We start from the raw sequence: 13471 nt of genomic DNA, 5'->3' as shown, positions 1-13471 counted from the left end.
GTTTAATTTCAATAAACAGATAATCTCATCTGTCATAAATAAACATAAAATTACAGTCAAACAATCACAATGACATATATTCAGCCGATACAAAATTATCGTTAATTAGCAATTAGCATCACAGACACTCCCAGTATTGAGTAAAAAATTATCTTTACTGTAATTACACTCCCATCACTCTCCTCACAATCTTCAGGTGTGTGAACTGTTGTTCTCCAAAGATTTTCAAATATGATGGTCTGGATGCCAAGCATGTGCTTAACGCAACACAAATATTTTGATTTCAAAAATAGAGTGACGAGAATTGATTGACCATTGATGAAACCACAACGAAAAAATTGCAATTGTAAGGACCTTCAATAGAGTTCATGTACAAGAAAAGAAAGTCGAATAATCGCAATGAGAAATCACTCACCGAGCCTCCAACAGCCACAGTAACACCCTCGGGATGCACAGAGACGGCCTGAGGTACATATCCTGTTTGCTCGATCCCAACTCCGCATTTCCTGTCCTTCAGCAGCACAATCTGAAAATATCCAAATTCAATTACCAATATATCCACAAGATGTTCACAGTGGGACATCACTCGCATAAGCAAACAGCAATACCTTGTCAACACACAGCACTATGACGTGACCACCAGATCCCACGGCACTGCGACGTGGCTGCGAGTCGAGTTTCACAACATCTCCAGCACTAAACATTTGTGACAAACACAAACTCACCGTCACTCAAAGCATCACTTTTGAATTGATACTAATGGGTATGTAGGTATGTTGTTTTCTCAACCACAGCTTTTGCCTTTCCCAATGTTCAGCTGAACATTAAAGAGAAACAACAATGCACAAAGTTTGGATTCTGTAATGCTTCACACTATTGCTTAAAACTGAAGTTTTTAATGTTTCACCCTCATAAAAATGTTTTTCTTTAAAACGGCATTGTAACATTTCACCTCTATTTAAAAAATGGTTTGTAATATTTCACATTTGGTGCTCAAAACTTGCATTCGTAACGTTGCACTATTATTCTAAAAACACACGTTTCTAACATCGCACCATTGTTAATAAAAACGCACATTTGTAATATTGCACCGTTGTTAATAACAACCCACGTTTCCAACATTGCACGTTTGTAATATTGCACTGTTATCAAATAAAACCTCACCTTTGGAATATTGCACCGTCATTAATTTAAAATCACGTTCGTAACATTGCACCGCTATTAATAATGCCCCTCCCCTTCAAATCTCCCCCCCAACCATCCCTCCAAAATTCTCCCTCCTCCCACCTCCTTCTCAAAGCTGCCTCCTCCCCACTTCCTCTCCCTCCTATGTCATACCTCCACCTCCCCCAACCTTCTACTTTCCTCTGCCCCCCACTCAAAGAAACTCTCACTGTGCCTCATTCCATCACCATCAAACCTTTCGTCCTCCTCATCCTTCCCTTTCTTGTAACTCTTCTGTAATCTCTGACACACTATCAACTGCTCTTCCTACATCCCCCTCTCGCCCTTCATCTGACCCTACCCCTCCCCTCCCCTGTCCTGCACCCGATGCTCCCCCTCTCTCCTCACTAACGGTATGGACCTCAAACATCCGGGGCCTTCGCTCAAACCTGATTGATCTCTCCATTCAGGTTGCTTCTGAAAATCCGGACTTGATCTGCTTAACAGAAACTTTCCTCCTTCAAGATGTCTCTGATTCCTTAATATCTCTTCCTGGTTACTCCCTCCTCCGGTACGATAGACCTGATCCTCGTCCTGGTGGTGGGGTGGCTATCTTTATCAAAAACTCTCTTCCTCACTCTCCCTGCACTGCCTTCTCTCCACCCCACCCACAGGAGTACCTCTGGCTACGGCTTCCTCTCCGCTCCCACCTTTTGTTCATATGTGTTCTGTACCGTCCTCCAAACAGTGATGACTCCATTTACATTTCTCTGTCGGACAACATGGACCAACTTCTATCAACTCATCCAAACTCTCTCTTCCTCATATGTGGCGACTTCAACTGTCATCATGCCAGCTGGCTGGGTGTGGGTTCATCTCTCACCAGCCAAGGCACCTCAGCAAAGGACTTCTGCGACTCATTGGGACTGACACAATCTGTCAATTTCCCGACCCGGATCTCAGTCAATGGAGTATCTTCTCTTCTGGACTTGGTTATGACTAACTTCCCTGCAAATGTCTGCTGCTCTTCTTCTGCTCCAATCGGTTCTTCTGATCATGTGCTTGTTAAAGTGGACATCTCACTGGCCATTCTCAGAGAGCCTCCTCAGCGCCGAGTCTGGCATTTCACTCAGGCCGACTGGCACGGTCTGCAAGCAGCCATCAATCAACTGGACTGGTCTCCCATCTCTAATGCCTCTGACATAAATTCTTCCTGGGAATTCTTCCAAAGCAAACTGCTCTCTCTCATGCACAGATTTATCCCATCTCGTCTTCAGTTGTCTTACCCTTCCTCCCGTCCATGGTACACTGAATCTTGTGGTGAGGCAGTTGCCCTGAAACAACTTGCCTTTGCGTCTTGGAAGGCAAATCCAACTGAAGGCAATCTCAGTTCCTTCCACCAAGCTCGAAACAAGTGTGTTTCTACCCTCAGGAGTGCCAGGAAGCACTATCTCTCCACACGCAAGATTGAACTCTCAAACCTGTCTCCTTCCTCCAAATCCTGGTGGCGTCTGGTCAAATCCGTTTCTGGTGTTTGTTCCCCCTCCATCCCCTCCCTTACCTCAAATGGCTACACAGTTGACACCGCACGTGACAAAGCCGAATGCCTCAACTCTGTGTTTGCCTCAAAATATTGTGTCCCAAACCCATCTCTCTCTGTTCCCACCTTTCCCAGTCGAACCCAACTGCTCCTGGACTCTGTGTCCTTCTCTCCTGACAAGGTGGAGAAGTTTTTATCAAACCGCGACTCTGATTCTGCAACTGGACCAGATGGCATCAGCCCTCGGGTCCTAAAATCCTGCTCTGCCGCTCTATCTCACCCTCTCTCTGTTATTTTCACCCTCTCTTTTGCTGAAGGTCATATGCCAGCATCTTGGAAATCAGCAAACATTACCGCTTTACACAAAAACTGATCCTTGCAACTACAGACCAATCAGCCTGCTCCCAATTATCAGCAAAGTCATGGAATCCATCATTGCTTCAGATATCAAATCCTTCCTCTTCTCCAATGGCTTGATCTCTGATCATCAATTTGGATTCAGACCAGGTCATTCTACTCTGGACATGTTGCTTCTGCTGTCTCAACAATGGATGGAGGTCCTCAAGGCCAAACAGGAAATCAGAGCTGTCTCACTTGACATATCACATGCCTTCGATACGGTCTGGCACCCAGCTCTGCTCACCAAACTCACCTCCTATGGTATTCAGGGAAATCTCCACTCATGGCTTGCGGATTTCCTCTCTGGTCATAGGCAACGTGTGGCCCTGAATGGATTTCTCTCATCTTCCCTTCCTGTTCTGGCTGGGGTTCCCCAAGGTAGTGTTCTGGGCCCTGTGCTATTTCTGGTCTTCATCAATGACCTCTCCGACTCTCTGGAAAATCCTCTCTATCTCTTTGCTGATGACTCCACTATCTGCCGCTTCATTCCTCATCCCTCAGATCGGCAGCCTGCAGCCTCCTCACTCTCTGCAGACCTGGACAAAATCACAGACTGGTCAAACAAGTGGAGCATGTCTTTCAATCCTGACAAATCTCACACTCTTACAATGTCTCTCCAAAAGGACCGACTGGACAACCCTCCCATCTACTTTCTCAACAATCCTCTCCAAGAAGTTCTGTCGCTCAAGCTTTTGGGTCTCACTATCTGCCATGATCTTTCTTGGGAAAACCACATTTCCAAGCTGGCCTCCAAAGCCAGTCGCCGACTGGGCATCCTCCGTCGTGCGAAGTCCTTCCTTGGCACACCTGAGCTCCTCACCACATACAAGGCTTTCATCCGCAGCTCAATGGAATACTGTTCCCCCCTCTGGGCTGGTGCTCCTGCCTCACACCTTGCTCGGCTTCACGCTGTTGAGGCCAAAGCTTTCAGAATCATTGGAATCTCCTGCGATGTAGTCAACTCCGAGGGCCTTTCACTCACTCACCGCAGGCAGGTTGGTGGTCTTTCTGTCTTCTACCGACTCCTCTCCGGCCTTGCTCCCCCAGCTCTCTCTGTGCTCTGTCCCCCAATATTCCTTCAGGTCGCACAAGATCTGCCTGCAACCCTCTGATGGTTAAACTGCCAAAGTCTAGGCTCTCTGCTCACCTTCGCTCTTTCATTCCCCTTTTCTCCCACTTCTGGAACAAACTCCCCCACTCCCTTCAATCCCACTCCTCCCTCTAGGTCTTTAAAACAGCTGTTCACCACCATCTCTTATCTTCCCCCATCGAAAACCTTGATCTTTTCTACCCCCGGTAATTCACCCCAGAGTCCTTGCAGGGTTCATCTGTTTTACTCCTCTCCCTCCTCCCCCCAAGTCCTCCCGATGTCCCTGCTCTTAAATGTTGTGTTTGTGTCCTTCCCCCTCTCTCCCCATCTTGTCTGCCGCTCCCCTTGTTTTTTGTGTTTTGTGTGTCGGTTTGTCTTTTTGTGTGATTAATGTTAGCTCTTTCACGGGCCTCGATCTTGTATACAAAAAAAAAAAAAAACACGTTTTTTTTTTTTTGTTGTATACTGAATCGAGGCTCGTAAAAGAGCTAACATTTACTTCACAAACAAATCGACCAGACAAACAAAATATATAAAAAGAGGGAGCGGAAGACAAGATGGGGGAGAGAAGGGGAAGCACACAAACACAACATTTGAGAGCAGGGAGATGTGTGGAAGGGAGAGGGCTTGGGGGGAGGAGGCGTGGGAAGGAGGGGGGGGGGGGGGAGGGAGAAGTATAAAACACAAGGACACCAAGGACTTCCAGGACAGAAGTTGGTATTTCAAAAAAGTGGAATTGGGGTGAAATTAGTAATGTTTGCAACTCGTAATGTTTGCAACATTACACCATTATTTACTTTATAAAAGTAAATTACTTTATTTTATAAATGTAATGTAATGTAATGTAAATTGTAAATAAGGATGTAAATGTAATGTAAATGTAAATGTAAATGTAAAAAATAATGTAAATGTAATGTAAATGTAATGTAATGTTTATAAAAGTAATGTTTGCAGGCATGGGAAGGGGGGGGTGGGGGGGGGAGGGAGAAGTATAAAACACAAGGACACCAAGGACTTCCAGGACAGAAGTTGGTATTTCAAAAAAGTGGAATTGGGGTGAAATTAGTAATGTTTGCAACTAGTAATGTTTGCAACATTACACCATTATTTATTTAAAAAACCCACCTTTGTAAATACTAGGGCATGCCCGTACTATATCTATATCTAAAATTATATCCCCCCCCCCTCTATTTACATGAAATGGTTTGGTCCAAAGCGAACGGCTTGCGAGTGGTGACAATCCCCCCCCTCTATTTACATGCAATGGTTCGGTCCAAAGCGAACGGCTTCCGGAGTTTGGTAAAGAAATCGCCATCGCGTACACAAACGCGCAAGAAAGCGAATGAATCGCAAATTCGTTTTTATCAGTTGTAAAACATAGTTTAACGCCAACATAGTTTGCAAACGTGAAATAAATGAATACGCTCTCAAATGTGCCATCCGAGGCAGAGTGTGCCCGCCACGTTCGGCAAACGCGATCGTTCGCTGCTCTGTGATTGGTTGAATCGTTTTTTGGACATATCTCGGTAAGTAATTGTCCGATTAATATGAAACCTTGAAAAGGCACATCCTCGGGTCCCCAGCAATATACCTGGCAAGTTTCAAGTATATCGGACCGGTAGTTGTCGAGAAATCGTTGTCGCATACAAACACACAGACAGACACACAGAGATTACTGGCATTATAGATAGATAGCAACGGCATTAAGAAAAAGTGACGTTTGTAACATTGCACCGTTATTAATTTAAAAAAACCCACCTTTGTAAATATAGCAGCGGCATTACTAAAAAGTCACGTTTGTAACATTGCACCGTTATGAATTTTAAAAACCCCACGTTTGTAAATATAGCACCGTTATTCAGAAAAACCCACGTTTTTAAATATAGCACCGTTATTAATAAAAAACCCATGTTTGTAAATATAGCAGCAATATTAATAACAACTCACGTTTGTAACATTGCACCGTTATTAATAAAAACCCACGTTTGTAAATGTAGCACCGTTATTCAGAAAAACCCACGTTTTAAAATATAGCACCGTTATTAATAAAAACCCACGTTTGTAAATATAGCACCGTTATTAATAAAAACCCACATTTGTAAGTATAGCACCGTTATTAATAAAAACCCACGTTTGTAACATTGAACCAATTATTAATAAAAACCCACGTTTGTAAGTATAGCACCGTTATTAATAAAAACCCACGTTTGTAAATATAGCAGCAATATTAATAAAAACTCACGTTTGTAACATTGCACCATTATTAATAAAAACCCACGTTTGTAAATGTAGCACCGTTATTCAGAAAAACCCACGTTTTTAAATATAGAACCGTAATTAATAAAAACCCACGTTTGTAAGTATAGCACCGTTATTAATAAAAACCCATGTTTGTAAATATAGCAGCAATATTAATAAAAACTCACGTTTGTAACATTGCATCGTTATTAATAAAAACCCACGTTTGTAAATGTAGCACCGTTATTCAGAAAAACCCACGTTTTTAAATATAGCACCGTTATTAATAAAAACCCACGTTTGTAAATATAGAACCGTTATTAATAAAAACCCATGTTTGTAAATATAGCAGGAATATTCATAAAAACTCACGTTTGTAACATTGCACCATTATTAATAAAAACCCACGTTTGTAAATGTAGCACCGTTATTCAGAAAAACCCACGTTTTTAAAGATAGAACCGTTATTAATAAAAACCCACGCTTGTAAATATAGCACCGTTATTAATAAAAACCCACGTTTGTAAGTATAGCACCGTTATTAATAAAAACCCATGTTTGTAAATATAGCAGCAATATTAATAAAAACTCACGTTTGTAACATTGCACCGTTATTAATAAAAACCCACGTTTGTAAATGTAGCACCGTTATTCAGAAAAACCCACGTTTTTAAATATAGCACCGTTATTAATAAAAACCCACGTTTGTAAATATAGAACCGTTATTAATAAAAACCCATGTTTGTAAATATAGCAGCAATATTAATAAAAACTCACGTTTGTAACATTGCACCGTTATTAATAAAAACCCACGTTTGTAAATGTAGCACCGTTATTCAGAAAAACCCACGTTTTTAAAGATAGAACCGTTATTAATAAAAACCCACGTTTGTAAGTATAGCACCGTTAGGGTTAGGGTTATGGTTAGGAAACAATATCTCTCCGTTCTCAAGACCGAACTCTCTTATCTGTCTCCCTCTTCCAAATCCTGGTGGCATCTGGTCAAATCTGTTTCTTGTGTTTGTTCCCCCTCCATCCCCTCCCTCACCTCAAACGGCTACATGGCTGACTCTGCACATGAAAAAGCTGAATGCCTCAACTCTGTGTTTGCGTCTAAATCTTGTGTCCCAAACCCATCCCTCTCTGTACCCACCATACCCAGTCATACCCAGCTGCTCCTGGACACTGTGTCCTTTCCTCCTGACAAGGTGGAAAAGTTTCTGTCAACCCTCGACTCTGATTCTGCAACTGGACCTGACGGCATCAGCCCACGGGTCCTAAAATCCTGTTCTTCCGCTCTTTCACTCCCTCTCTCTGTTCTCTTCACCCTCTCTTTTGCTCAAGGTAATCTGCCACCTGCTTGGAAATCAGCCAACATCACCGCTTTGCACAAAAAAGGTGCAAAAACAGATCCTAGCAACTACAGACCAATCAGCCTTCTCCCAATAATCAGCAAAGTCATGGAATCCATCATTGCTTCAGATATGAAATCTTTCCTCTTCTCCAATGGCTTGATCTCTGATCATCAATTTGGTTTCAGACCTGGTCACTCTACTCTGGACATGCTGCTTCTGCTTTCTCAACAATGGATGGAGGTCCTCAATGCCAAACAGGAAATTAGAGCTGTCTCCCTTGACATATCACATGCCTTCGATACGGTCTGGCACCCCGCTCTGCTCACCAAACTCTCCTCCTTTGGTATCCATGGTAATCTCCACGCATGGCTGGCGGACTTCCTCTCTAGTCGTAGTCAGCGTGTGGCCCTGAATGGGTTTCTCTCATCTCCTCTTCCTGTTCAGGCTGGAGTTCCCCAAGGCAGTGTTCTGGGCCCTGTGCTTTTTCTGGTCTTCATCAATGATCTCTCCGACTCTCTTGAAAATCCTCTCTATCTCTTTGCTGAGGACTCTACTGTCTGTCTCTCCATTCCTCATCCCTCAGATCGGCAGTCTGCAGCCTCCTCACTCTCTGCAGACCTGGACAAAATCACAGACTGGGCAAACAAGTAGAACATGTCTTTCAATCCTGACAAATCTCACACTCTTACGATGTCTCTCCGAAAAGACCGACTGGACAACCCTCCCATCCACTTTCTGAATAATCCTCTCCAAGAGGTTCTGTCGCTCAAGCTTTTGGGTCTAACTATCTGCCATGATCTTTCCTGGGAAAACCACATTTCAAATCTGGCCTCCAAAGCCATTCGCCGACTGGGCATTCTCCGTCATGCGAAGTCCTTCCTTGGCACACCTGAGCTCCTCACCACATACAAGGCTTTCATCCACAGCTCAATGGAATACTGCTCTCCCCTCTGGGCTGGTGCTCCTGCCTCACACCTAGCTCGTCTTCACGCTGTTGAAACCAAAGCGTTAAGAATCATTGGAATCTCCCGCGATGAAGCTAACTCCAAGGGCCTTTCACTCGCTCACCGCAGGCAGGTTGGTGGTCTTTCCGTCTTCTACCGACTCCTCTCTGGCCTCGCCCCCCTAGCTCTGTCTGGGCTCTGTCCCCCAAATATCCTTATAGGTCGCACAAGATCTGCCTGCAACCCTTTTATGGTTAAACTGCCAAAATCAAGACTCTCTGCTCACCTTCACTCCTTCATTCCTCTTTTCTCCCGCCTCTGGAACAAACTCCCTCACTCTCTTCAATCCCACTCCACCCTCCAGGTCTTTAAAACAGCTGTCCACCACCATCTCTTATCTTCCCCCATCCAAAACCTTGATCTTTTCTACCCCCGCTAATTTCACTCCAAATCCACTTTTTTGAAATACCAACCTCTGTCCTTGAAGTCCTTCGTGTCCTTGTGTTTATACTTCTCCCACCCCCCCCCCCTCCCTTCCCACGCCTCCTCCCCCAAAGCCCTCTCCCTCCCACACATCTCCCTGCTCTCAATTCTTATGTTTGTGTGCTTCCCCTTCTCTCCCCATCTTGTCTTCCGCTCCCTCTTTTTATATATTTTGTTTGTCTGGTTGATTTGTTTGTGAAATAAATGTTAGCTCTTTCACGAGCCTCGATTAAGTATCAAAAAAAAAAAAAAAAAAATTGGCACCGTTATTAATAAAAACCCACGTTTGTAAATATAGCACCGTGATTAATAAAAACCCATGTTTGTAAATATAGCACTGTTATTTATAAAAACCCACGTTTGTAACATTGCACCAATATTAATAAAAACCCACGTTTGCAACATTGCACCGTTATTAATAAAAACCCACGTTTGTAACAATGCACCGTTATTAATTTTAAAAACCCACGTTTGTAAATATAGCACCGTTATTAATAAAAACCCACGTTTGTAACATTGCACCGTTATTAATAAAATAAAAAACACATTTGTAAATATAGCACCATTATTAATAAAAACCCACTTTTGTAACAATGCACCGTTATTAATAAAAAAAACCCACGTTTGTAACATTGCACCGTTATTAATAAAAACCCACGTTTGTAACATTTCACCGTTATTAATAAAAACACACGTTTGTACATATAGCACCGTTATTAATAAAAACCCACGTTTGTAAATAAAGCACCATTATTAATAAAAACCCACGTTTGTAAATATAGCACCATTATTTAAAAAAACCCACGTTTGTAAATATAGCACCGTTATTAATAAAAACCCACGTTTGTAAATATAGCACCATTATTAAAAAAAACCCACGTTTGTAAATATAGCACCGTTATTAATAAAAACCCACGTTTGTAACATTGCACCGTTATTAATAAAAACCCACGTTTGTAACAATGCACCGTTATTAATAAAAATCCACGTTTGTAACAATGCACCATTATTAATAAAAACCCACGTTTGTAACAATGCACCGTTATTCATAAAAAAAAACCCACGTTTGTAACAATGCACCGTTATTAATAAAAAAAACCCACGTTTGTAAATATAGCACCATTATTAATGAAAACACATGTTTGTACATGTAGCACCGTTATTAATTTTAAAAAAACACGTTTGTAAATATAGCACCATTATTAATAAAAACCCACATTTGTGACAATGCACCGTTATTAATAAAAACCCACGTTTGTAACAATGCACCATTATTAATAAAAACCCACGTTTGTAAATATAGCATCGTTATTAATAAAAACCCATGTTTGTAACATTGTACCGTTATTAATGAAAACCCACGTTTGTACATATAGTACCGTTATTAATATAAAAAAACACATTTGCAAATATAGCACTGTTATTAATAAAAACCCACGTTTGTAACAATGCACCATTATTAATAAAAACCCACGTTTGTAAATATAGCATCGTTATTAATAAAAACCCACGTTTGTAACATTGCACCGTTATTAATGAAAACCCACGTTTGTACATATTGCACCATTATTAATAAAAACCCATGTTTGTAACAATGTACCGTTATTAATAAATAAAAAAAACCCACGTTTGTAAATATAGCACCGTTATTCATAAAAACCCACATTTGCAAATATAGCACCATTATTAATAAAAACCCACGTTTGTAACAATGTACCGTTATTAATAAAAAAAACCCACGTTTGTAAATATAGCACCGTTGTTAATAAAAACCCACGTTTGTAACATTGCACCGTTATTAATAAAAACCCACGTTTGCAAATATAGCAAGCATTGTTATTGATAAAAACCCACATTTGCAAATATAGCATCATTATTAATAAAAACTCACGTTTGCAAATATAGCAAGCATTATTTTTGATAAAAACCCACGTTTGTAACAATGCACCGTTATTAATAAAAACCCACGTTTGTAACAATGCACCGTTATTAATTTAAAAAATCCCACGTTTGTAAATATAGCACCGTTATTAATAAAAACCCACATTTGTAACAATGCACCGTTATTAATAAAAACCCACGTTTGGAACATTACACCGTTATTAATAAAAACCCACGTTTGTAACATTGCACCGTTATTAATAAAAACCCACGTTTGTAACAATGCACCACTATTAATAAAAACCCACGTTTGTAACATTGCACCGTTATTAATAAAAACCCACGTTTGTAACAATGCACCGTTATTAATAAAAACCCACGTTTGTAACAATGCACCGTTATTAATAAAAAAAACGCACGTTTGTAACAATGCACCGTTATTAACAAAAAAAACCACGTTTGTAAATATAGCACCGTTATTAATAAAAACCCACGTTTGTAACATTTCACCGTTATTAATAAAAACCCACGTTTGTACATATAGCACCGTTATTAATAAAAACCCACGTTTGTAAATAAAGCACCATTATTAATAAAAACCCACGTTTGTAAATATAGCACCATTATTTAAAAAAAAACCACGTTTGTAAATATAGCACCGTTATTAATAAAAACCCACGTTTGTAAATATAGCACTGTTATTAATAAAAACCCACGTTTGTAACATTGCACCATTATTAATAAAAACCCACGTTTGTAACAATGCACCGTTATTAATAAAAACCCACGTTTGTAACAATGCACCGTTATTAATAAAAAAAACCCACGTTTGTAACAATGCACCGTTATTAATTTAAAAAACCCACGTTTGTAAATATAGCACCATTATTAATGAAAACACACGTTTGTACATGTAGCACCGTTATTAATTTAAAAAAAACACGTTTGTAAATATAGCACCGTTATTAATAAAAACCCACGTTTGTGACAATGCACCGTTATTAATAAAAACCCACGTTTGTAACAATGCACCATTATTAATAAAAACCCACGTTTGTAAATATAGCATCGTTATTAATAAAAACCCACGTTTGTAACATTGTACCGTTATTAATGAAAACCCACGTTTGTACATATAGTACCGTTATTAATATAAAAAAAACACATTTGCAAATATAGCACTGTTATTAATAAAAACCGACGTTTGTAACAATGCACCATTATTAATAAAAACCCACGTTTGTAAATATAGCATCGTTATTAATAAAAACCCACGTTTGTAACATTGCACCGTTATTAATGAAAACCCACGTTTGTACATATTGCACCATTATTAATAAAAACCCATGTTTGTAACAATGTACCGTTATTAATAAATAAAAAAACCCACGTTTGTAAATATAGCACCGTTATTCATAAAAACCCACATTTGCAAATATAGCACCATTATTAATAAAAACCCACGTTTGTAACAATGTACCGTTATTAATAAAAAAAAACCACGTTTGTAAATATAGCACCGTTATTAATAAAAACCCACGTTTGTAACATTGCACCGTTATTAATAAAAACCCACGTTTGCAAATATAGCAAGCATTGTTATTGATAAAAACCCACATTTGCAAATATAGCACCATTATTAATAAAAACTCACGTTTGCAAATATAGCAAGCATTATTTTTGATAAAAACCCACGTTTGTAACAATGCACCGTTATTAATAAAAACCCACGTTTGTAACAATGCACCGTTATTAATAAAAAAAATCCCACGTTTGTAAATATAGCACCGTTATTAATAAAAACCCACATTTGTAACAATGCACCGTTATTAATAAAAACCCACGTTTGGAACATTACACTGTTATTAATAAAAACCCACGTTTGTAACATTGCACCGTTATTAATAAAAACCCACGTTTGTAACAATGCACCACTATTAATAAAAACCCACGTTTGTAACATTGCACCGTTATTAATAAAAACGCACGTTTGTAACAATGCACCGTTATTAATAAAAACCCACGTTTGTAACAATGCACCGTTATTAATAAAAACCCACGTTTGTAAATATAGCACCATTATTTAAAAAAAACCCACGTTTGTAAATATAGCACCGTTATTAATAAAAACCCACGTTTGTAAATATAGCACTGTTATTAATAAAAACCCACGTTTGTAACATTGCACCGTTATTAATAAAAACCCACGTTTGTAACAATGCACCGTTATTAATAAAAACCCACGTTTGTAACAATGCACCGTTATTAATTTAAAAAAACCCACGTTTGTAACAATGCACCGTTATTAATAAAAAAAACCCACGTTTGTAAATATAGCACCATTATTAATGAAAACACACATTTGTACATGTAGCAC

General features: G+C 39.7%; 1 protein-coding gene across 1 annotated transcript in view; it reads right to left on the bottom strand.

Moving 5' to 3' along the window:
- The window catches only part of LOC137420542 (WD repeat-containing protein 1), a 185664-nt gene that overhangs the window by 37852 nt on the left and 134341 nt on the right, over positions 1–13471 (bottom strand). Inside the window, exons 11-12 of the mRNA XM_078772558.1 lie at positions 609–696; positions 416–526 (exon numbers count right to left, since the gene is read on the bottom strand). Coding sequence (XP_078628684.1) covers positions 416–526; positions 609–696 — 199 coding nt within the window. The remainder of the gene's footprint in view (positions 1–415; positions 527–608; positions 697–13471) is intronic.

The sequence above is a fragment of the Myxine glutinosa genome, chromosome 2 (assembly GCF_964187855.1).
Source record: "Myxine glutinosa chromosome 2, kmMyxGlut1.1, whole genome shotgun sequence".
In the NCBI taxonomy this organism is placed as follows: domain Eukaryota; kingdom Metazoa; phylum Chordata; class Myxini; order Myxiniformes; family Myxinidae; genus Myxine; species Myxine glutinosa.
The sequence above is the reverse complement of the archived record's forward strand: the minus strand, read 5'-3'. Positions and strand labels throughout refer to the sequence as shown.